Genomic DNA, 23,956 nt, shown 5'->3' on the forward strand with positions numbered 1-23,956 from the left:
CTTCTCATGCTCTTGACCCTTAGCCTCGTTTTCTTTGACGAAACCGAGACCTACAATTCTATCACTCAGCTACAAAAGTTTTCGTCTGGGTCGGCCATTCCAGCGGCTACTCTCTCATAGTATGGCTGCGAGCACGACCGCGGGGTCTCCCAGGTAAGTCAAGACTTAACTTTCGTTCTATCGCCGGGTCCAAGCATGACGTTGGATCGCTACGAGCTATATGATAATATTTTTGTTGTTGTCATTCCCAATCAAGACACACACTCTCTCTCCATCCCATTCCCTCCAGAACTAAAATAAGAACACAAATGCCAAAACAAATTCGAAAAAGGATATTGATGTTCTCCCCCGCAGCACCAACCATGCCACCACCGGGCTAGAGATCTACGCCGACCTTCAGGCATGGATGGCTCAGCACGGCGGCCAGCTGCACCCTGCCGTGCAGGTCGCCAAAGACGAGCAACGCGGGGTGCACCTGCAAGTCCGCAAGGGCTCGTCCGAAGGTGGCCTGGCCGTGGACACGCACATCATCCAGACGCCCCTGACCACGACGATCTCGTACTTCAACGTCATCGGGTATCGTGCATCCACCGCCGCCGCGGTCGCTCCAGATGCAGATGCCACCGGCAGTGGCGGCATCATTGAGTTCAAGTCCCATGGCTTGGACTTCCCGCGCTCCTTCATCGACGCGGTCGGCTCGAAGGAGGCGACGGTCTTCTTTCTGGTGGGCCAGTATCTGCGCGGCGCGCAGAGCTTCTGGTACCCGTACCTGCGGACGTTGCCGCAGCCGGGGACGTTGACGACGCCGCCCAATTATGAGGGCGAGGATCTGCGGTGGTTGCAGGGGACGAGTCTGTTGCCGGCTAGGGAGCAACGGGTCGAGAAGCTGAGGGGGAAGTATGAGGCTGCGGTGCGGGCGTTGAGGGAGGCTGGTTTCGATGGGGTGGAGGAATATACTTGGTGCGTATTCTTGATTTGCTTTCCTTTTGCTTGTGTTGTGGATGTTCTTGTTCCTGTTTCTTGTTCTTGGTGGAAAGTAATGGCTACGGAGTATTGTGGTTGACCGACCTCCTGTGTCTAGGGATCTCTATCTATGGGCCTCGACGATTTTCTTCTCGCGCGCCTTTTCTGCGAAGGTCTTGTCCGGTGTGATTCCCAAGGAGGAGCTGTCGGAAGAGAATATCTCGGTCTTGCTGCCCTTCTTCGATGTAGCTAATCATCGGCCGCTGGCTAAGGTCGAGTGGCGAGCGGAGAAGGATGAGGTCAGGTTTGTGGTCCTGGAGAACGTGGCTGCTGGGGAGGAAATCTCCAATAACTACGGGCCTCGGAATAATGAACAGTGTAAGTTTTTGTACTGGCTTTCTTCGAGGTCTATTTGAACAGCTCGACTGACACCCAAGCAGTGATGATGAACTACGGATTCTGTCTTCCGGGCAACCCTTGTGACCATCGCATTGTGAGTCTTCGCGCACCACCCGAGAGTCCGCTTCAGCAGGCACGTTCCCACCAGCTGCAAATGTTCCCGCAGTTGGCTGCGGACACTGAAGACCACTACTATGTCTTCAACATCTTCTATCCGCTGCTGGCCCCGGATACTGCAATGGAGCATTCCATCTTCTCGCCTGCTCTCCTCAACGCGGTCTCCGTCCTAGCGGCGAACAACCGGGAGTTGGAGACTCTGGAAATCACGGACCACGACATCAAAATCCCCAGCGCCTACGGCAACTCACGCGCGCTGCTGGCTGCGATGAGCCAGATTGTGATTGAACTTATCAACCATGCTGTGAAGCTGAGAGCCTCCGGCCAAGATCTACAGCACCCGGAGAATCTGAAACAAACTCACGCGAAGATGTACCGTGACAGCCAGATCATGCTGTCTGAAACCGCTCTTGTGATAGCTGCATGGACCCTGAACCGCGCGCGGCAACACAGCTTCACTGGTAGCTGGGAAGAAATGAAAAGGATACTTGGGGCCCATATGGCCCAAATCCCTGCCGGCAAATTCCCGGAAGGAATCTTGTCCCGGCTGCAGATGCGGATCTTGGAGAGGCAGTCACTTCTCACCAAGAACGGGGAACTATTCACATTAACCGAGCTGCCGGATCTTCTGCCAACGGAGATGCAACCACCATGCAAGGCAGTCTTCCAGGATGTTCTAAGCACTACGGAAAAGGCCATCCCGGTGCTCAGAGGCAGCGCGGAGACATCGCCCTTTGCGTTTCCCATCTTCTTGTGTCTCGTTGCCGCAGCTGGTACAACTACGAAGGTGTCAGGCTCTGCGGGAGGCCAGTTGTCGCCCAGACTTACTCGATGGGCGAAATTCCTGCTCGAGAACTACCCACCGCCGCCAAATGATGTGGCCTGGGCGCTGGAGGATGAGGACGATGAGTACCTAGTGAGCCAATTTGATGAGGCTCTGGAGCAGATGAAGTCACAGAGCTCTGCCGTGTTTGCTGGATTAGAGGCCTACACAGGCCCATGGCAGGACGATGACTGGTGGCTGTCGCCCAACTGGATACGCTGGGCGTGGATGGTAGGAGAGCAGGAGTGCGTGCACATGCCTGAAGACCCGCTGAGATTGCTAGCCAGCGATGGGCAGGTGATGTTGTCCACGGAATCGTACTTGTATATTCCTCAGGAGGAGTAGATTAGACGAAATGAATTGAATAATGAATCGATGAGATCAAGACTCTGATGACGAATAGGAATAGAATTATATGTAAGGTATAACTGCATAGGTAGCACAAAAAGCAGCTTACTCATTATGCATCACGTGATTGCAGCGAGGCCAATCAGCGGGCGGGGAAAGGCGGATATTCAGCAGGCGCAGGAATTGCCGCGCCGGAAGGGTGGAAGCTCAACTGCTGAACGCCTTCATCATCTCGACCCCCCTCCGCCTCCTACCCAATTGACCTCTTTCCCCCCAGTCTCTCCGTGCAGCCACTGGGCCCATATTCACCATGATATCCCGAGCGGCGGCTCCCTCGTCTTCCTCCATCGCCAACCTTTCCACCCGCTCCCTCCGAGCCCAGGCCCCGGCTGCCCGTTCTTTCGCGACTGTCCAGGACAACGCTCCCCCCGTACGACACTATGGCGGCCTGAAGGACCAAGATCGCATCTTCACCAACCTTTACGGTCACCATGGAGCCGACCTCAAGTCGGCAATGAAGTTTGGTGACTGGCACCGCACCAAGGACATTGTTCTCAAGGGTCACGACTGGGTACGCTGCCCCTAAGATAACCACCTCAATCCCCATCGCCGCCACGTGGACGGATTTGTGGTGTTGGTAAACGAGTCAATGCTAATGGTTGCATTCGGTGTATAGCTCATCTCCGAGATCAAGGCCTCTGGTCTTCGTGGTCGTGGTGGTGCCGGTTTCCCCTCCGGACTGAAATACGTAAGTCTCTCCCCTCTGGTGCGGAGGCAAACAATTGGTCAATTCCGAGCTGATCGGGCGTGGCATCTAGTCCTTTATGAACTTCAAGGACTGGGACAAGGACCCCCGCCCCCGTTACCTGGTCGTCAACGCCGATGAGGGTGAGCCCGGAACCTGCAAGGATCGTGAGATTATGCGCAAGGACCCCCAGAAGCTCATCGAGGGTTGCTTGGTCGTCGGTCGTGCGATGAACGCCAACGCCGCCTACATCTACATCCGTGGTGAATTCTACCACGAAGCCACCGTCCTGCAGCGGGCTATCAACGAGGCCTACGAGGCCGGCCTGATCGGCAAGAACGCCTGCGGCACCGGCTACGACTTCGACGTCTATATCCACCGTGGAATGGGTGCTTATATCTGTGGTGAGGAGACCTCCTTGATCGAGTCGATCGAGGGTAAGGCCGGCAAGCCCCGTCTCAAGCCTCCATTCCCCGCTGCCGTCGGTCTGTTCGGTTGCCCCAGTACGGTCACCAACGTCGAGACCGTGGCGGTGGTGCCCACCATCATGCGTCGTGGCGGCAGCTGGTTCTCCTCCTTCGGTCGTGAGCGCAACGCCGGTACCAAGCTCTTCTGTATCTCCGGTCACGTCAACAACCCCGTCACCGTCGAGGAGGAGATGTCCATCTCCCTCCGCGAGCTGATCGAGCGTCACTGCGGTGGTGTCCGCGGTGGCTGGGACAACCTCAAGGCCGTCATCCCCGGTGGATCCTCGACCCCCGTCCTCCCCAAGTCTATCTGTGACGACCAGCTCATGGATTTCGATGCCCTCAAGGACTCCCAGTCCGGTCTGGGTACCGCCGCCGTCATCGTCATGGACAAGTCGACCGACATCGTCCGCGCCATCTCCCGCCTGTCCACCTTCTACAAGCACGAGAGTTGCGGTCAGTGCACGCCCTGCCGTGAGGGCAGCAAGTGGACCATGCAGATGATGCAGCGCATGGAGACCGGCCAGGCCCGCGAGCGTGAGATCGACATGCTCCAGGAGCTGACCAAGCAGGTCGAGGGTCACACCATTTGCGCTCTGGGTGAGGCCTTTGCCTGGCCCATCCAGGGTCTGATCCGTCACTTCCGGCCCGAGCTGGAGGCCCGGATCCGCGAGCACGCTGAGCAGCTCGGCGGTCAGTCCCCCTATGCCGGTGGATGGCACCCTAACAGCCGGGCTGAGGGCAAGTTGATCTCTCCCGGCCAGTAAGTTAATGGAGGGGATGACGGGGGTCAGTGGAAGGAAAAGTCCGAGACATTAATCAAATCTTTCTGATCAAAGAGAAAGGGTCTGGGTGTATGTCTGCGTGTGGGTGGTGTTTCAACTTCCTTTTTTTTTCACGTCTTGTTCGATCATGTACAGTCTTGGTAGCAATTATATCTTTTCTTTGTCTGATATTCGGTGATTGTAAGTGGGTGGTGTCTCAACGATCTACGGAGTATCTGTTCGGGATAGTCTGCCGTGGATTATCGAGGAGTCAGCCACTCAAACGCGTTTCGGTGTAACATGCATTGTATGGCCAGGGACCGTTCCACACCCCCTCCATGGAAATCTGCCAAGCTCAAATCGTATAATATCTACAATGTCCACTAAATACTTCCAAGGAAATATTCTGATATCGCACGCTGAAACAGATACAGTACATACAGTAAGTAAGATAACCTTACATCCAACATTCTCACCCCCATGCCCCATGCACATCCCATCAAATATACTGTACAATCAATCACTCCGCAACCTCCACCACCAACTTAACACAACTCACCCCGCGCCGCAACTCATCCAACCCGGCATTCACAGCGCCCAACCCCTTCCCGACAACCCTCCCCTCCGGACTCGGCCGAATCCTCCCTCCCCCCAAATTCTGTCTCAACCACGACCCCAACCACTCCCGAAACTGCGCCAACCGCTCCGCCTCCCCCGCCGCAGGCATCACAAAGACCGTCTCCACCCCGGAGCCGACGTCCACGACCGCGGCATCCGGCGGCACCGGCGGCGCCGACGCGATCTTTCCTGTATCCTGGTCCTCCCCGCGAAACGCCCCCACCACCGCCCGACAAGCCGCCAACTGCCCCATAGCCAGGAAGCAGTACCGGATTGTCAGGCCGTCCTTCCGAGCGGCTGCGATGATCTCAGCGGTCGTGAGGGGGTCATGATAATCAAAGACGCGGTCCGCACCCAACGATGCGACGTACGCTTGGCTGCGCGGTGTTCCGGCGGTGGCGTAGACGGCGGCGAAGGGGGTGGTTGGGGAGTCGCAGAGGAGGCGCGCGGTTTGCACGCCCATGCTGCCGACGCTGGAGGAGGCGCCCCAGATGAGGAGGGCTTGGGATTTTTCGGTCGGGGTGGGGTAGGAGTGTGTAGCTGCGGGGAAAGGGAAAGGGGTTGGCCGCGGAATTCCCATCGCATCCCATGCGCTCAGCGCGACTTGGACGGAGACGGGGAGGGTGGCTGCTTCGTTCCAGGTCACCTCGTACTCGTCTTCGTCTGGGAGGCTCACCGCGTGCTGCCAGGGGACGAGGCATTGTTCCTGGAACGCGCCGTAGTCCGGGTCGCAGGCTTTCCAGACTAGAGCGCTGTAGGCGGCGATGCGGGTTCCTGGGTGGAAGGAAGCATTCTGAGGAACCGCGTCGCCGACTGCGAGGACTAGGCCGGCTAGGTCGAAGCCTAGGACCGTGGGGTAGCGGGGCGTGGGGATGAAGAGGCCTGTGTCCTGCATGATGTGGTCGGCTGGGTTGAGGGCAATGGATTTGACGGCGATGAGGAGATCGTTCGGGCCTGGTTTGGGGGTGGGCCGGGTGCGAAGCTCGAGGGGTTGGCCTGGGCCGGGGGAGATGGCGGCTAAGTGGTGGGTGGTCATTCTGGGATGGGGTGTTTGGGACCAAAAGAGAAGGAAGATACCTAGTAGAAGACTGTCTTGGGTGGAAAGGGTTGAGGAAATGGTGGATTGAGGCTGGTATTTATGTCACTGAACTGTTGTTTTCAACTACAAGGTGACTTGCGATGTCCGGTGCCTCGATGATTATAGATCCTCGTAGCCAATCAGAGACCTCTGCATCCGAAATGTGGCTAGCGCCGCGTGGAAGATCTCGTCCCGAAAGGAGGTTAGCGTGTGCAGTGCCGGGTGGGTGCTTGAGGGGACGATTTGTGGGAACTACCTTACTCTGTATACTTCAGACTACCTCCCGTCCGTTGCGTACCATTCCCAGCCCACACAAATGTCCTCGACATGTGCAGAAAATGCCCTTGGCCAGAAGCGTAGGACCACTCAGCGGAGATCCAGATATGGCTGCCGCAACTGCAAGCTCCGAAAGCTCAAGGTGGGTTCAAGGTTGGCTGGTTGGCTCGCTTGACTACATTGACTCGTGCATGGCTGATTGTACTTTCCGAGCCTCTTCAGTGCGACGAAAGTAGACCCCACTGCAAGAAATGTCGCGCATTCGGGATCGTGTGCAATTTCATGTTCAATATTCCCGACCTGCAGCCCATCGCCGCTGAGACAGGGAGGCCATCGCTGGCGCTTCGAGGAACTGCCGAGCTACAACCCCCCCTCGCCAGTGCGGTCTGGACGGCGGACCAATCGAGTTTCTATCAGCTGAACACGAAGTGTCAGGGCTTCCTCACCCGGTACTATGGAAGTAGTCTTCTGACCCCAGATGACCCGAAAATGATGCACGTGAATCGCAAGCTCCTGCAACTAGCCTTCGCCGTAAGTACTACACATGCTACCTGGTTAGTCGTGTAGGGCTCGTCGTCCTGGCTCTACACTCGGCTAACACCAGCCCTGTGTGGCCGACAGTACCCTTATCTCATGCACGCCTCTCTAGCCGTGGCACTTACATACGACCGCCACCTAAACACCGTAGGCGGCAGCCGTCGCAGTCTGGACGAGTGCTACCACTGGTACCAGAGCACCGCCCTTCTCAACCGACGGTTCAGGGAGCGGCCGATCAACGCCGAAGACAAGGATCCACTCTGGGGCACTCTGGCTGCGCTGGCCGTCCTGGCCTTCTCATCCCCCGAGGCATGCACGCCGGAAGAATCGTGGCCCTTCGCCCCCTCCGACCAACAAACCGATGCATTGGACTGGGTCCGTCTGAGCAAAGGTAAAATGGCACTGTGGCACATCGTCGATCCCTTGCGCCCGGACAGCGTCTTCCGCGTCATGGCGCCCACCTTTGCGCAGATGAACGCCCCCGTGCCGCAGCGTGGCGTGCAGGGCATCCCGCGGGCCGTGGCGGCCTTGTGCCTCCTCCATGAGGCATCCACGGCGGGAGATAATCCGTACTTCGAGGCCGCCCACGCTGTGGCCCTGATCCTGAACCTCCCAGACACCAAAGTCACCACCGGTCCCGCGCAGCTCTTCATCCGCAGTATTCATGGTGTCTTTGAGGACATGCTCCGGAATCGGGACCCTGTCGCGCTCGTGCTGCTGTATCTGTGGTACCGCCAGGCCGGCCGCAGTATCTGGTGGATTGAGCTGAGGGCCCGAGTGGAATGTCCCTCGATCTGCCTGTACCTCCAACGGTATCACAAGGGAGATACTGCGGTGCAGGCGTTCCTTCCCGGTGGTGTCTTTGCTGAGAGGTGGGGCTGAATAGAATTCTTCCAGCGAAGCCTTGTTTGCAGACGGCAGTGTCAAAGACAGCCTGCACAGATAGCTTTGTCAGATATTGCGGACAGTCGATGATCACCATCAATCCGACAACCTTTGTTTGTGCGATGAGACTGGCTCTGCAAGCTATAAATTCAACATTTATACCCCAGCCAGCGGCGCGCAAGCAGTCACACCTCTCACGAAAATCTTTCCGTCCCCTTTTCCAGAGAACAGACACACCCCAGTCCGCAGCTGAGTAAGCTCCAGCTCTCCACCGTCAGAATGGGCGACCGGGACCTCGAGATCGACATCGAGGGAGTCAACAAGGTCCTTTTGTTGAGGCTTCTGCACGACAGCGCGCGATCGTTCCCAAGGTCCGCCAGACGGGCCTTCGATGAGCAAGAGGCACATACAGCGGCCACACAATATAGTCATTATTTCTGTGGCTGCTTAATCGCCTGCGACATCTCCGGAGATAAGGCCCGGCATACCTGGCGGTATGACCGGTACGCGGGGGAGGGGTCGTTCGTGACCGCGGTTGCAATCGCCCGCGAAATTATGGTACGCGAGCAGCTAGAGTCGGAGTTGCGGTTCCATTTGGATGCTTGATGGGTGGTTCGTTTATGGATAGGAATCTTTTTTTTTGTGGATGGTCTTGATTGGCTGTTTGTTTATTCTTTGTGAATATTCTTTATGAAACATATACCTGGTATGAATATTCTTATTAATCTCATCTGTAATTCTCAGAACTGGGAATGTTCCCACCAAAATGTGGCATATTTTAGTAGTCTACAAAGAGCCGGGTTTGCAGCACGGCTGACCTTAGGCTTTGTCCCCGAGAACCAGTCGGCCGCGGGGAAATTGGGGGCGTAGGGTGGGCGAGGCGGATCGGGAGGGCGGATCGTGCAGGGAAAGGGGTCGCGCTGCCGATTCCGCGGGTGGTGGTTGTTGGGGGGGGGGGGGTGGCCTTTGATGTAGTAGGCCACGACAGCCCTCCAAGGACCGTCTCGATCAGCCTCCCGAGCCGGGTCATTGTGTGACTCTACCACCTCTACAGTCCATCTCACTGCCACCCATTTCAATGAGTCAAATTCATTTGAACTTGGTCAACTATCTGTTTCAAACTATCCGTTTCATCTATTCAGCACTCAAAAAGACAGGGCAACCTCGTAAAGCGAGGTCAGTCCCCATGTGGAGAGTACGAGACATTCAAAGCTTTCCTGTTTCCAACCTGATTTTTCTTCCAACAAAGCTATGTGTGAACGAATAAGCCGGATGAATTGATTGAAGAAGGCGACTTCAAGTGAACAGAATTTTGGGGCAGAATGTCTTTCTCAATTCTCAACGATACAAGTTACCCAGTTCAAACAACTGACATCCTTTCAGGGTCCAGTGACTCTGTATTTTGTCGACATTGTCAATCCGAGGTTGAGCTGCAACTTTCCCGGAGATCTTCAATGTCGCATATCAGACTTGGTAAATATATCAATCTGAGTTGAACGGCCGAGACTCGCCAAGGGCGAGCAACTAGACAGCGCATTCGGCCTTGAAGTCGGTGGGGATGTATTTCTTGAGATACGTTGTCAGTGTTTGCAGCGGACACGCTGAGAAGTCGCAATCCAAGTCAGGATGCGCTGGCACAACCATGCCCTCGTAGAACATCCTCACCACCTGCTTGCCGTGGGTCTTTTGCCACAATTCGATAATGACATTCGAGCCGAACGGTGGCCATGGCAGGTCCGGATCCGCCACAACCGACAGAAACATGTCCAAGCTGGCATCATGGGCTGAGTAGACTTCCAATTTAGTGCTGCGATCGGACAGAGAGGCCAAAATATCCGCCAGCCAGGCACCGACACTCAAACGCTTTACCAGTTCAGCAGACGGGTTATGACGGTAGAGATTGTGATACAAGCTTGTGCCTGGGATTATTGCCGTTTGGATATCCCCCGGAGTAAGATCTCCCTTCAATCCGAGGCCGTGGCAGTAGGCGGCCGATGCTGGGTCGTACAAGACTTGTGTGGTGTTATAGCCAGCCAGACCCGCGGTGTTATAAGCATTCACAAGCTTGTTTTCAAGAGCTGCGTATGGGGCGAGAGTTTCTTCATAGGCTGAAGAGGTAGAGTACGCAGACATCAAATTGGCAAGCTTAGGGCAAGCGATCGAGGGGTAGATCATTGTCTCGATTGTGCTTGGTTTGACACGCATAGTCAATGTGTCGCCTGGGACCCTGGTATGCAGAGGGTAGAAGCCGTTCATCAAATTTTCGACCGATTCCCGTGTGCGCCTAGTGTTGGAGATTGTTAATTCTGTGAGTAGGCATGGTTTCCACAGCCATTGTAACTTACCAAATGTAGGTGTGACTGATCCTAAAGCCCGGGTCCATCTTCTTTGGCAGAAAGCCGAGGTCGTCAACATAGGTCGAGCGAAGCGTGGCTCCGAGCCTCCGCAGTTGATGAGAGCCGAATGCTGTCAATTCTCCTAAAGGCTGTTAGCCAGCTCAAAGTTGCTCGACGTCATTATCGGGGCGCTCACGATATAAACTTACCCGAATCGCAGTTCCCTTCCCACATGGTATAGGCAAAAGCACCATCGATACTGGCCATCTCTTTCATGAATGGCGATCTAGAATCTGAGATCGTATCGCCCTTATTCATGAAAACAAACTCGTTCGGATCTCCGCACTGGTACCACTCTGTTGTGTCGCCTGGGACGGGCGTCGACCCAGGGGATCGGGCTCCATGACGATGCCTATTGGTTGACATTTAGCAGAAAGAACCTAGATGGGACAGATCTATAGCAATCTATAGCACGTACATGACTTGTAACTTGAGCATATGCGCATTTTCGAGTGGGCTCCAGGTCGCACCAATGTTACGGCCTATCAGTCGATTTGACAATCTTAGCAGAGAAAAGAAAACACCAAGCCCTCGAGAATAAATTCAGGGCACCCACTTACCTTGACAGTAATTGTAATGCTTCCAGAAGGGGGTGGTAGTGGCAGAATGGTTGCCCCCTATGGTTGGAACAGTGGCGGCTTCTTGATCATGGCGGACTGGAGGTCCAGTTGCCACATTGGCCGAGATCAAAAGCTTGAGTGGGAAAGCCCAAGACGCGTGCATGTTTGACAGAATAAGTCCAACACACAGCAGAGGGAGGGCATATCGTATCCAATATGCTTTGCTTTTCATAACTAACTCAATTGTTCACAATAGGAAAAGCTATTTGAAGAGCATGGCCAATGCAGTCACACATGCACAAAAGAGCAGCGCGGACGGGCTGCTCTTAAAGCTTTCCATGGTTAAAGAGATTGATGTTGGCTAGATAGAAAAGTGCATGCACAAAAATAAACAATGGATGGGCAGGAATGAACAATCCAGAAAAGTAAACGATCATGTGGGCCAGATCGTTTGCTCTCCGTCATGCCTGCATCTATGATATTGGTACCTTGGCCTCTGAACCAAGCAATTGTTTAGAAAACACCTTGTGAACCGCGCCGCGACTTATAAATGCCTGCCACCATGGTCTCTAATTGACCTCAACATTGGCTCAATGTCGAAGTGTCTAATTTTCTCTAAATCTGTCAGCTTGATTGTTATTGTGACAGCAGGAAGATGTCACGGTGTAACCCTGGGTACGCATTCCAGCTGCTAACCGCTGCACCATTGGCAGAAGGACTAGGATGTGAAGCCATCGGCTTTACACTGCGTACACTAGATAAGATTGTATCGATCGGGATTTAGGCAGGTTTTCAGGTAAATTCTTAGGATATACAGGGTCAGTGGGAGCCACACGCTCGCACCGTGACACTTATATTGTATTTCTATTAACTATGTTTGATAGCATGTTCTGCAGCTATCCAGACATGTTTCATGTTTTTTTATATATTTTCGAGGAATATTCCCCTACCAGTTCTTGTCAGTCAACGGTGCCGACGAAAATGAAAGAAGATGAAGAGCCGGCAATCACCACCACCACCACCTCCTCCTCCTTTTCCTCCTCCTGCGATGTGGCCAGCGAGGCCGTCCACCAACCTGCCGATCAACCCCGCCGGCCCCTCTGGCACAAACGGTCCATTGTGCTCTGCATCGCGCTGATGCGAGGTGATGTGTGTCTTATGAGCTGCATCATCCTAACCGTATACTGCGACGGAGAAAGGTGACCTTGCAAACTACTGTAGCTATATTTCAAATCTTGCCATCCCCAGACAGCTGATCAAAATATCCTTCCATCGAGATAATCATTCGCTGTGGCTTGACTATGGCTTAGAGGCACATCTCCCTCGAGACAAATGTGGAAACCGAAGATGAAAAGTAATCACTGCATAAAGAAAGAAAAAAAAAACACAGTCAAATACATGCAGTCGAAGGACAGGGGCAAATCAGCTAGGATACATAGAGCCGCACATCGATGTCGACCCTTCGATACAAATAGGAGTAAGACAGGGGGGAGAGAAGAGAACAAGGGAGGGAGAAACAGGAGAGAAGCAAGGGGGTGTGCAAGAAGAGAAAAAGTAAGAGACGCCCATTCAGAGGCCATCCAAGAACGACCAGACAACACAATATCAAATCCAATGACTGCCCCAACCACTGGAGACTTTTGCCATTCGTGCCTTCAGCCATCATCCAATCAATACCCTCCAGCCATAATGACCCCGTAGTACCGTCGACTCATTTCCGCTGTCTGCGTGAGGCGCGCATCGCCCGTCAGCGGCAGATTGAGCACACTCGACAAATCGTTTGCCTAAACCATGATTAGTCTTGTTTCTATCACCCAATTCTCAACCCCACTTACCTGGCTGTCTTCGTGTGCCGTCCAGCGTGCCACAGCTCGGCTCATTTCCCGGAACGCAACTCGCTCCTCCAAGCCTTCCACGCCAGAACTCTGCCGAATCTGATCTCCCAGCTGGACCAATGCCTGCACCAGCCGATGCAGTCGCGCCGGGTCTCGCCTGCCTACTCTCGCCGTGGCCAGATGCAGAAAATCCTCGTAAATCCCGCCCCCTTGAGCCCAGCCGCGCACCTTGCGCTCCGGTTCGGCACCAAAGCCTGAGATCAACGTTTCCAGTGTGGCATAGTCCCCTTCAATCACTGCCGACGGTCCGACAATGCGACAGAAGGTGGCATGCGCATCGTTCCAGTTCTTGGCTCTTACCAGGTAGTCTACCTCGTGTGCAGCATTACCTGTGTCGCGCGCATATAGTGCCTTCGCCACCCAGATCCAATTCTCGGGAATCTGCGAGTCGGTGACGAGGTACTTCCACATCTTGTTCGGCGATCCGTCCTCTTTGACCGGGTGTGGAAGCGACAGCGCATTTCGAGCCAGAATGTCCTTGATGGCTCGTTCCCGATCAGAAGCGCGAGAGAGGTGAGAGAAGACGAATATGCTCCGTGCAAGGGCACCAGAGTTGAAGAGTTCCCATGCATAGTCCCAGGTGAGCTGGTCCATCTGAGCCACATTGAGCTGGAGTTGGCCATTGCGCCCAACGGCCGCGGCGAGGAAATGGCACAATTGGAAGGACAGGCGATTGGTCAGCCGGTCACCCGTCAACGATTCGGGCAGCAGGGCGGCTGGAAACTCCAAGCCGTCCAACTGCGTGTTCTGGGCTGCCTCGGTAGTAGCGGCATATGCCTTCAACAGCACCCACAGCGGAGACTCACGATCCTGCGCAGTGGTGGATTGGTAGAATTGGGAAGGAGTCGGGAGTGGCAGTGCGGTTTCAACACCACTACGTAGATCTTCGACGAATTTACAGACAGCATTCTCCAGCGGCTCATCGTCACCGATTCCGTACCACAGGCGCAGGCCAAAAGCCTGGATCCAGTCGAGGTCGAATCGTTCGGAGAACGTGAATGCAGAAATCCGATCCTCGAGCGCCCCAGTAGTCTTGCCCTCACTGCGTAGGGCATTACCCGCCAGCAGTTCATACAGAGCGCGCACAGGCTCACTCATCTCCGAGTACGCATTGCTCTGACGCCACATATCAATTTGCTTGGCCATATCTTCCCGTACGGTGGCATCCCGACCAATCTGCGAAACAAGAGTGGCGAGGTGGAAATTTTGGCTCGAGAGCAGGACATTGCACGCCTCGTCAACCCGGTGGGCGCACAGGAGATTGACAGCGCGTTCCTCGGGTGAGCCCACCTTACCCAGCTTCTGGGCCTGTTTTTGCCGAATAATTCCTTCCAGTAGACGGGTAAGGCGGTCTTTCTTGATACGGTGAGAGAACTGGGACCGGATCTCCTTGGGCACGCCGACAGAGATATCGTCTTCGAGCTCGTCGTTGAACAGAATGTTGCCCAGCTGCCAAAGCAACCGCTCTTGGTCGGTCACCAACGTACTGCCTGCGGCTGTGGCGGCCAACCTATGGAAGTCGGCATGAGCAAGGCGAGCAAAGGGCACTACTCCATCCACGGGCTTAATGACCGTGATTTCGCGCTGTGCGTCCAGCATCGCTACCGGCTCATTGGGCTTTCTATACTTTAGTATGGAAACGTCCCGTCCTTCGCTGGTCACGGTGAGACTATGTTCCCAACAACTCAAACCAGCCTCGACAGAGTCGGCGTTGTTCCGTACGCAAAGCAATGCGTTTGAAGGTCCCCAGCGTGGTTTGAAGGAGTAGTGGAAGGCAAAGTCGTCAGCGCTCAACTCGTTGGACTCGCCGGCATAAGTCTTGGGCTGTTTATGGTAGGGCCACTATGGAGATAGCAGTCAGAAGCGTTGCTCCAGGCACCAACAGTGCGATATTGCAGTGACGAGTATGCATCACGGCAACAAGGGCAGAAGACAATCCAGTAAAAAAAAGAAAAGGAAGGGTGGTCATACCTCAGGACCTTTGGGTCGTGCGTCTGGTACTTTCACAGGCGATGCAGTCTGTTGTCTCCGAGGCTGCTGGAATAGGGAATTCATTAAATCAATACTGGTTGTGAAACCCTTCTGCTTGGTTTCGCTGGTAGGCTGCTTTTGAGTCTCCTCATGCAAAGAGCGTTCGTTGAAGGCATTCGCCTGGATCTCACGTAGGGCATCCCGGTTCTGCTTCCGAGGACTAATGGTTCGCTGCAACTGTTCAGCCCAATCGCCCGTCAAATCCAGACGGGGCTTTGCCGGTGTATTCCAAGGCTTCAGCGACAGCCGAGGGTCTTCCATGTATGTGTCGGTGCTCGCGGTATCGTCGCGCTCCACGGTATGATGAAGGTCCGGAAATGTGCCCGCCATGTCCATTTCCTCACTCTCATCCAATTCAACTTCAGACTCGACAGACTCCAGACTTTCAGTAATGTCCTCGCTGTCTTGCTCAATAGTTGAACCCGTGGAGCCGTCCTCTAAAAAAGAATCTTCTTCCTCCTCTTCCGAGCCCAACTGCTCGTCGTCCACCGTCTCCATCGCCTGGTGGCCAAATGCTCCGGGGACTATCTTACGCTTTTTGAAATCGAAAGTGTCGTCATCGACGCCGGCCACGGAACCGAGGAAGGAATCGTCAGTGGAGAAGGCTGACAGATGCTCCGAGCCCACGGTGTTGTCGTGATTGGCAGGGGTTTGGGCCTTCGGAGTCGGAGTGTCAGGAGCAGCACTCAAAGTGCTTTGGTTTAGGCTCTCACCTTCTTCTTCCTCATCACTATCATAATCAAGACCATAGGTGGTGAAATGAGGAACCTTGAAAACCCACGTGCCGGTTTCCACTTCGTAGTCGATGAACTCGGTGTTGTGCACCTTGACCAACCGATCGACGTGCTTGTCGAACAACGGGCCACTTGTAAGGGGAGAGGGCGACTTCTTGTCGCGGCCGCGGGGCCAGGAGTTTTCGATACGAAGGATAGACGGGACGTTCAAGCCCTTGCCCCGGGGTGGTTTGATGGTCTCGTCAGGGTAGACGGTGATCTTCCGCACTCCGATGTCGACAAGTCCCCCACAGACATTGTCCAGATCGATGGTAGTCAGATCCACGGGTTCATCAAAAGTCACCTGACCGCAGTGCTCACGTCCCACGGTGAAACCCACCACCTTCTTCAGTTGCTCGCGGCTCATCTTGCTAAGCTCGGCGCGAGTAGGCTTCATGAAGTACTCTCCAGGCTGCGGATCCCCGCCGGGAATGAAAGAGAGCTGCTTCGGGGCGGCGTTGGTCGCGGTCGGTTGCGCAGGCTCCGAGACAGCGGGCAAATCGTTGTTACGGACGGACTCCATCTCAGGACGAGTGGTCTCCGGGGTCTTGGTGCCGTTGACGCCGTTGATTGTGCCACTCTGGCGGACGGAACGCAGGAATCCCAGCTCCTCGGGGGTCGGCTCGGGACTTTGGGTTTCGACGGGCACAATCTCCCCGCCAGTGTGTGCAAACTCGGAGGACGATTCAAAGCTGACCTTCTTCTTTCCCTTGTCCACAGGAGTGGCAGCCTCTTCACCGTTAGTGATGGCTGCAGGAGGAGGAGTACTGGTCGAGCGCGTGAACAAGTCATTCCTTAGGCTTCGGTCGATAGTCAGACGCTTCAGGCTTCCACTAGACAGACGAGAGCTACCGGAAGAGAGGGCACCGGGGGAAAGAACACTATCGGCTTCAGGATCGAATGTCTTTCGTAGGTTACTGGTCGAAAGACTCTTGCTGAAGCTGGTGCGGCCCAAGCTGCTAGCATTGAAGCTGCTGCGCATGCTGCCTCCGAGGACACTACCACCAAGTCCGCCTGGAGTGTTCGCGGTGCTCGATGGAGATCCGTATGTGGAGTACGAGAAACCGTAGCCACGTTTGGGAGGAGTCAGGAGGCGATTTGCGGCGGTGGGGGTGATCTTGTAAACGGGAAGAGGAGTGCGTTGCTTCTGCTTGTTGGAGGACGACAGCGGCGTGGCTAAGGGGCCGGGACTTGCAGCGCTGGGTGCTGGCAGACCAGAGAAGATAGACTGGTTGCCGTAGGGATTTCCTTCCAGCAGGGAGGCCTGCAGACTACCAGGGGCGGGTTGTTGACCCAGCTGCTGTGCGGGCTGAGATTGGCTGCCACCAAAGAGGCTGGAGGCTCCCAGGGTAGTCGGTTGTTGGTTCTGGCTCGCGCCGCCGCCAAAGAGGGACCCAGTTGCAGCCGGTGTGGTAGTACTCGCGCCGCCTCCAAAGAGACTGCCGCCCGAGGCTCCAGCTCCACCGAAGAGACTCGGCTTCTGCTGTTGCTGGGCCGCACCACCGCCGAAGAGGCTCGAGCCACCACCAGTCTGCTGGTTCTGGGTGTTGCCGAATCCTCCGAATGCACTCGTACCCGTGCCCGTACCCGTGCCCGTCGTAGCCCCTCCGAACAAACTCTTCTGGCCTTGCTGCTGCGATCCGCCGAAAAGAGAGTTCGATTGGGCTGGTTGTTGAGCGTTGGTGCCTCCGAACAAACCGCCGCTCGCAGGTTGTTGGGTCTGCTGGTTTTGACCGAAGAGGGAGGTGCCGGTGGTGCCAGTGCCGGTGCCGGTGCCGGTGTTGCTGCCGCCAAAAAGACTCGGGGTGCTCGTCTGCTGCTGCTGGGTGTTAGCGCCAAATCCACCAAATAGCCCTTTGTTCGGGGTCTGTGCCTGATTCTGAGCCTGGTTTTGCTGGCCGAAGCCGGTACCACTACCAAACAAACCCCCGCCCGACTGCTGCTGTTGACCTCCAAACGGAGAAGATGTAGCTGCGGTGCCGCCAAATGGAGAGGCTGTGCTCGTGTTCTGTGTGCCGAAGCCGCCGAATGCGCCCCCGCCGGTGGAGGTACTACCTCCGCCAAAGAGAGATTTGTTCTGTTGCTGGGTGTTGTTGGCGCTGTTGCCGAACAGCCCCCCGGAACCGAATCCAGTGCTCCCGGTAGTGTTTCCAAAGCCACCCGAGGTTGCCGTGTTACCGCCGAACAGGCCCGACTGGGTAGTAGTGGTAGCAGCAGCTGGCGTTCCACCGCCGAATAAAGTGTTGGCAGGCTTCTGAGCTCCGAACAACGGATTGGAGGTATTACTAGTGCCAAAGCCGCCTGTGGTTTGGGTCTGACTGCCGAAAGCCGACGGGGCACTGGTGTTTGCGCCGAATGGTGATGAAGTGTTTCCAGCTCCAAATCCAGTGGATTGACCACCGAAGCCAGAGCTGCCGAAGGCGGAAGCACCAAAGGCGCCTGCTTGTCCACTTCCGTTGCCGAACCGACGGCCTCCGTTATAATCGCCTAACCGAAGCTCTTCGAACGAATACTTGCTGTAAGGCTGCATGAACACGATGCTCTGATAGTGATTGGTAGTGGTGCTGGCGGCGTCCTTCTCGGTAAAGGGAGTGAACGGCGTGGTGCCGGTGCCTTCGGAGGGAGGAACAGCTTGGTTAAACGCGGTACCGCTACCACCACCAAAAGCCGGTGCTGTTCCGCTTCCAAACCCGCTGGTGCTGGCGCCACCGCTGGCTCCGAAGCCGGTAGTACCAGTGGTGCTCCCGAAACCACTGGCGGGTTTGTTGGCACCGAACAGTCCACCACCTCCAGCACTGCTGCCAAAGCCACCGCCGGTGTTCACAGCGGAGCCAAAGCCGCCAAAGCCGGTATTACCTGTTGAGGTCGCTGTGTTGTTTGACCCAAACAAACTACCGCCGGTACTGGGTCCTGGAGTGCTGCCAAAGCCGCTCGTGCGATTCTGCCCCGCACCGAACAAGGAGTTTGACTGTGTCTGTGTATTGGCGCCGAAACCTAGAAAAGCAGGAGTAATGTTAGCGACGCTATCGAACAGCCTACAGCCGAAGATCCTTAGAGCATGTGACGAATTTTAATTTCCATATGTCCTTGGCAGGCAGAAGGCCGATGGGAATCGAATTTTCCTGTTCGAGGGAAGATTCAGGGCAGCGAGAAACAAGCCCAGTCGTCCACGGTTTCAGAGCGGCAGTGTTTGCAGTCCGGCCCGACCGTTGATATGTAGGAAACCGCAGGGTCCGCCCCAAGGTACAGATGGAAGAGAAAGGATCGACAAGCCCATGGAAATATAGTCGTCGAGCACGTACCTCCAGCGGAACCGAAGCTACTGGAAGTGTTTCCAAACAGGCCACCGCCTGATGTGTTACCACCTCCAAAAGCAGGAGACGGTGAAGATCCAAAGCCTAGATGACGTGGGAGATGCTGTCAGAGACTGTACTGAAGCCGCGATCCCTTCTCTTGCAGTGCTGCCGTGCTACCTGACGTCGGAAAGGAAAGTAAAAACTCTCGATATGGCGGCGAGATGTCGATGAGTCTGAGGTGAAGCTGCTGTGGATTGACGTCCAAAGCACGAGCCAGATTGGTTTCCTTGACTGGGTCGATTGGGGGGTACCGAGCCAGCGTTGAGAGAAACCAAGAAAATACCAGGGCGGAAGCAGGAATACGAAAGGGAAAGAAGCAGGTACGAAGCTCGTTAACAGATCAAAACCTACCTCCACCAGTATTTGTGCCTCCACCAAATGCATTGCCGGATCCAAAGCCGGAGCTCTGCTGAGTGTTCTGTCCGAATCCTCCTCCGAACATCTTGCAGGTTGAGTGATTGCGACTTATGAGTTCATCCGTTCCGAACCGTTTTCCAACTGAAAGGCCGAATGCTCGTCCACGTCAACGTTTAGATGCGAGCTATGTCCCAGATGAGGCGGTAGTACGTGCGAGATGGGTTCGAGCACGGCGCGTTGCGAAGGGTGCGAAGCGACGAGCTCGAAGGTTGGATTGAGAAGCCGAGATCTCGACGCGCCCAAGAGGAGAGGTGTTTTGTGGGTGGGAAGGACAGCAGGGTAAGAATGTCTCGCCAGCTAGAGACGGGACGTCACCGTCAAGAGCGGAGATGCAGTTCAGCGTCCTTGAACTGGAGAGGCGACGATGAGAAGAAGCCAGAGAGCTGGTCGAAAGAGGAGGAGGGCGCGCGACGGAGAGGAAGTTCGAAGGAACGGAAGGGAAGAGGTTGCTGCAAAAGGGAAGAGGCGGCGACGGTCAGGCGGTGACTTGCTCGCTTACGTTTCCGGTACAGACTGATCCGCGGGCAATTCGAGGACTTTCAGGCAGAATCATCCGGTAACTTTGGCTGCAAATACACCTCGTTACCACTTGCTCACGTGAAATCTCGCGGCCTGAAACCACCCCCGTAAATGAGTAATGTGCCTGAGGATTAATCTCTGCGACCATTTGTGCCCTCCCCAGATAGTGTTGGGCGTTCTTAAAGACGAGATATGTGAGGCTACTGCGATTCAGGGCTGATAAAGCAGTCTTTGTGAGAGTTTCAGGGTGTAGTGTCCCTCTGATTGACGCATCCGTGTACAAGATACAGTTGATATATGTATGAGGTGACTCCTGCCGTTGAATTCACGTTACAAGCACACTAATCGCTTTTGAAAATGATAGCACAACAAGCAGCCAGGTGCTGCATTTGTCTCTACTATAAGGAGAGAACTCAAGTATGCTGGCTTGTGAACAGACACCAGACCAAAAGAGTAGAGCTCTCCACTGTACATACTATGTAAGTGACAAACAGATAAGTGGGTGGTTTCGCATTCGACTGCACTACCCAGGTACTACAACACTCCACAATACACTGACACTCTGAGTATACACCCACCAGACCCGAGAAAAACTTCTTTCATCATTGGTATATACGTAGAGAAGATTGACAGCTCATCAGAATGCTGCAGTTCTGATCATGATGGGAATCACAAGATAACAAGAAAAAAGAATCAAACTCCGCCTTCCGACATTATAAAGCCCAGGAGCACAAATCCAGACCACATCTGTGCTGATAGCAGTGTCACATGTCCCCACAACTCTCGCTTTCATTAATATCGTTCACTGAAGACAAAACACTTATTTGCCGCGGGAAGCGTGCACCGTGGCGATGATCTTATCAACCACTGAGGGGTCAGAGAGCTGTTTTTGCGTTAGCGCTAGTTGAAGAACGATACGAGAGAGATGAAACTTACGGTGGAGGTGTCACCAAGGCTGTCCTCCTCGCCGCTCAGGATCTTGCGCAGAATGCGACGCATGATCTTGCCACTGCGGGTCTTGGGAAGATCTTCCACCACAAAGACGGCCTTTGGGGCAGCGAACGGCCCGATAGAGCGGCGAACCTGCATGATCAGGTCCTTGCGAACCTGGTCGGTGGTCTCGTTACCCTCTTTCAGAGCCACGAAGGCGTTGACAGCCTGACCGGTCAGCTCGTCGGCAATGCCGACAACGGCAGCTTCAGCCACCATGTCTATGCAGATGTTAGGAACCAGTCCTCGGGATGGGCGTTTGAATCACTTACGGTGCTCGAGCAAAGCCGCCTCGATCTCAGCAGTGGACAGACGGTGTCCCGAAACATTGACAACATCATCCACACGACCTCGGATCCAATAGTATCCGTCGTGGTCACGGCCAGCACCGTCTCCGGTGAACTGAGTAACCACAAGTTAGCCACACTGTCCGCGGCACACATGGAGATCGATGACTGGAAGTACTCACGTAGTAGCCCTTGTAGACATTCAAGTAGGTATCCATGTAGCGCTTGTGGGCACCCCACACGGTCCGGGCCATGCTGGGCCAGGGCTGCTTGAAGGCAAGCACTCCCTCGACATCGTTGCCCGAAATCTCCTCTCCGGAAACAGGATCGATGATAGCGGGCTCGATACCGAAGAAGGGAAGCGATGCGCTACCCGGCTTGGTCGGCGTAATGCCACCCAAGGGTGTAATCACGTTCGAGCCGGTTTCGGTTTGCCAGTAAGTCTGTCACAACGCCACAGATTAGCCAAAAGAACCATTGCGCCTTCAATCGACTCGTACATACATCACAGATATGGGCTTCCTCCTTGCCGACAACCTCGAAGTACCACTTCCAGACTTCGGCGGCGATGGGCTCACCGACCGATCCCAAAATGCGCAGATGGGCCATCTTGTGGTGAATGTGCTCGTCGCCAGCACGCTTCAATAGGCGCAGGGCGGTGGGGGCCACGTAGAATTGCGTGACCTTGTGCTTCTCGATGACATCCCAGTAGCGGGAGAAGTTCGGGTAGGCGGGGGTGCTCTCGAAGACCACCGTCGAGCAACCCAGCAGGAGAGGAGCGTACACAACATAGGTGTGGCCGGTGATCCAACCGACATCACCACCGCAGAAGTAACGATCGTCATCGTGAATGTCAAAGACGTACTTGCCCGTCATGGCCGCTCCAAGCAGGTAGCCAGCAGTCGTGTGCATGACACCCTTGGGCTTGCCAGTGGAGCCGGAAGTGTAGAGCAAGAAAAGAGGATCCTCAGAGCTCATGGACTCGGGAGCAAAGTAGTTGGGGTACTTCTCGACCTCCTCGTGCCACCAGACATCACGACCCTTAGTCCAGGGAACCTCTGCGCCGGTGCGCTTGTAGACGAGAACGCCCGTCACATCGGGGCACTGCTTCAGTGCCTCATCGACGATGCGCTTGGTACCAATGACCTTGCCGCCACGCTTACCCTCATCAGTCGTGATGACGACCTTGGAACCGGCGTCAAGAACACGGTCCCGCAGAGAGTCGGAGGAGAAACCGGCGAAGACGACGGAGTGGACAGCACCGATACGGGCACAGGCGAGGAAAGCAATGAGAGCCTCGGGAATCATGGGCAGGTAAATGGCGACGGTGTCACCCTTCTTAACGCCCTGCTGCTTCAAGACCCAAGCAACTCGGGATACTTCGCGCAACAATTCGCCGTAAGTGATCGTACGGCCCTCACTGGGCTCGTCGGCCTCGTAAATAATAGCGACCTTGTTGGGGTTCTTGATGGCATGGCGATCGACGCAGTTGAAGGAAGCATTGAGGCGACCCTCGACGAACCAAGCACTGTCACCATTCTCTAGAGAACCGGTGTGGACGGTCTGGAAATCTCTCTCAAAAGTGAGGAGCTCGCGGGCCATGCGAGCCCAGAAAGTGTTGGGGCTGCGAATCGACTCGTCGTAGAGCTTCTTGTATTCGTCGAGATCTTTCAAGTGGGGACCGGAGGGGTGCTTCTCGTGGAAAGCTTGGGGAACGTGGAAAGTATCAACATCGTGGGCCTCAAGCACCTGTAGACCCAATGGCAGAATGATTAGCAGATGGAGACCCGGAGATTTCTCGGCCCAAGGCGTGGGCGTGGGGAATTTTTTTTTCTTACCACGGCAGGCTTGGGGGGCGTGATGCTGCCGTCCGCCATGTTTTATGATTGGTTATGAGTGTCCCAACGGAATTTCAACTAGGAATTCGGAGTCGAGGAAAGCTGGGCTCTATGGAGGGGTGAAAACGAACAGAGTCAGTTCAGTCTCCGGCGCAATGAAGAGGACCGGGGCAGGCACGTGAGACGGAGATTGCGCGGGCGACTTACTGATATGCACCAGCACTGGTTGGTTGATGGTGGGGAGGGTGGGAGAGGGGGGGGGAGGGGGAAGAGGGGAGAGGGGAGGTTGCGTTGAGTTGGGGAGATTACACCGGAGAAGAGAGGAGAAGAGGGAAGGAGAAGATGGAAATTATCAAGTTAAGAAGGGGAGAGAAGAGAAAGAAGAAAGATAATTGCTTTCAGGGACCGGGGGTGGGAGGGATTGGGACACCGATATTTAAGAATGTCCGTTGGAGTCTTTTTTGATGGTGGTGGTAAGTGGTAAGGGTAGTATTATTTTATTATTATTATTATTATTATTATTGTTGAGAGAGTCAGTCAGTCCCGCTCCCCCGGTGTTGCGCCCACAGTGGGGAGAGTAGACTAAGAGAGACAGAGAGAGGAGACAGGACAGAGACAGACAGACAGACAGACAGCGACAGACAGTGGCAGACCGACAAGAACAGAGTTACCGTACTGTCACTCCGGTGTAATTGCTCGGTTTCCCTCCTTTCCCTCCTCCCACCTCTTTCCCTCTTTCCCTCTTTCCCTTTTTCCTTCCTTCCCTCCCTCCCTCCCTCCATCCGTTCCCCGTAAAGTCAAACCGGTCCATGGGTCGGTCAGTGGTGGTGGTGCTGACCCCAAAAACCTGAGCTCTGAGCAAGATCCGAGAGCT

The 23,956-nt window shown here is 55.0% G+C and overlaps 7 protein-coding genes across 7 annotated transcripts; 3 read left to right on the forward strand and 4 right to left on the reverse strand.

The window, feature by feature from the left end:
- The first annotated feature begins 101 nt into the window (after positions 1 to 101).
- ASPACDRAFT_112535 (SET domain protein) lies at positions 102 to 2,682 on the forward strand. Its single transcript, XM_020195646.1, has 3 exons — positions 102 to 960; positions 1,082 to 1,341; positions 1,404 to 2,682. Exons 1-3 carry the CDS (start codon positions 407 to 409, stop codon positions 2,645 to 2,647), a joined length of 2,058 nt encoding a protein of 685 aa, XP_020060501.1. The 5' UTR covers positions 102 to 406; the 3' UTR covers positions 2,648 to 2,682.
- A 213-nt stretch (positions 2,683 to 2,895) lies between these two features.
- ASPACDRAFT_75655 (NADH-quinone oxidoreductase subunit NuoF) lies at positions 2,896 to 5,005 on the forward strand. The gene is made up of 3 exons (XM_020204504.1): positions 2,896 to 3,221; positions 3,327 to 3,398; positions 3,469 to 5,005. The coding sequence occupies exons 1-3, from the start codon at positions 2,961 to 2,963 to the stop codon at positions 4,627 to 4,629; spliced, it is 1,494 nt and encodes a 497-aa protein (XP_020060502.1). The 5' UTR covers positions 2,896 to 2,960; the 3' UTR covers positions 4,630 to 5,005.
- A 141-nt stretch (positions 5,006 to 5,146) lies between these two features.
- ASPACDRAFT_1853073 (zinc-binding alcohol dehydrogenase family protein) lies at positions 5,147 to 6,370 on the reverse strand (the record flags this gene model as incomplete). The annotated part of the gene is made up of 1 exon (XM_020197290.1): positions 5,147 to 6,370. Exon 1 carries the CDS (start codon positions 6,278 to 6,280, stop codon positions 5,147 to 5,149), a length of 1,134 nt encoding a protein of 377 aa, XP_020060503.1. The 5' UTR covers positions 6,281 to 6,370.
- Positions 6,371 to 6,638: 268 nt separating this feature from the next.
- On the forward strand, positions 6,639 to 8,017 carry ASPACDRAFT_39780 (Zn(II)2Cys6 transcription factor domain-containing protein; the record flags this gene model as incomplete). Its single annotated transcript, XM_020200654.1, has 3 exons — positions 6,639 to 6,740; positions 6,821 to 7,129; positions 7,220 to 8,017. The coding sequence occupies 3 exons, from the start codon at positions 6,639 to 6,641 to the stop codon at positions 8,015 to 8,017; spliced, it is 1,209 nt and encodes a 402-aa protein (XP_020060504.1).
- A 1,432-nt stretch (positions 8,018 to 9,449) lies between these two features.
- ASPACDRAFT_1853076 (uncharacterized protein) lies at positions 9,450 to 11,208 on the reverse strand (the record flags this gene model as incomplete). Its single annotated transcript, XM_020197291.1, has 5 exons — positions 9,450 to 10,304; positions 10,366 to 10,498; positions 10,566 to 10,768; positions 10,835 to 10,898; positions 10,977 to 11,208. 5 exons carry the CDS (start codon positions 11,206 to 11,208, stop codon positions 9,545 to 9,547), a joined length of 1,392 nt encoding a protein of 463 aa, XP_020060505.1. The 3' UTR covers positions 9,450 to 9,544.
- Positions 11,209 to 12,310: 1,102 nt separating this feature from the next.
- ASPACDRAFT_75662 (nucleoporin family protein) lies at positions 12,311 to 19,785 on the reverse strand. The gene is made up of 4 exons (XM_020204505.1): positions 19,383 to 19,785; positions 14,843 to 18,669; positions 12,812 to 14,713; positions 12,311 to 12,760 (listed from the first exon to the last, which is right to left on the reverse strand). The coding sequence occupies exons 1-4, from the start codon at positions 19,471 to 19,473 to the stop codon at positions 12,647 to 12,649; spliced, it is 5,934 nt and encodes a 1,977-aa protein (XP_020060506.1). The 5' UTR covers positions 19,474 to 19,785; the 3' UTR covers positions 12,311 to 12,646.
- Positions 19,786 to 20,471: 686 nt separating this feature from the next.
- Positions 20,472 to 23,191, reverse strand: ASPACDRAFT_75665 (acetate--CoA ligase). Its single transcript, XM_020204506.1, has 6 exons — positions 23,083 to 23,191; positions 21,749 to 22,993; positions 21,427 to 21,687; positions 21,230 to 21,359; positions 20,904 to 21,178; positions 20,472 to 20,850 (listed from the first exon to the last, which is right to left on the reverse strand). Exons 1-6 carry the CDS (start codon positions 23,119 to 23,121, stop codon positions 20,788 to 20,790), a joined length of 2,013 nt encoding a protein of 670 aa, XP_020060507.1. The 5' UTR covers positions 23,122 to 23,191; the 3' UTR covers positions 20,472 to 20,787.
- Between the last annotated feature and the right edge of the window lie 765 nt (positions 23,192 to 23,956).

Source organism: Aspergillus aculeatus, assembly GCF_001890905.1.
Source record: "Aspergillus aculeatus ATCC 16872 unplaced genomic scaffold ASPACscaffold_2, whole genome shotgun sequence".
NCBI lineage: Eukaryota > Fungi > Ascomycota > Eurotiomycetes > Eurotiales > Aspergillaceae > Aspergillus > Aspergillus aculeatus.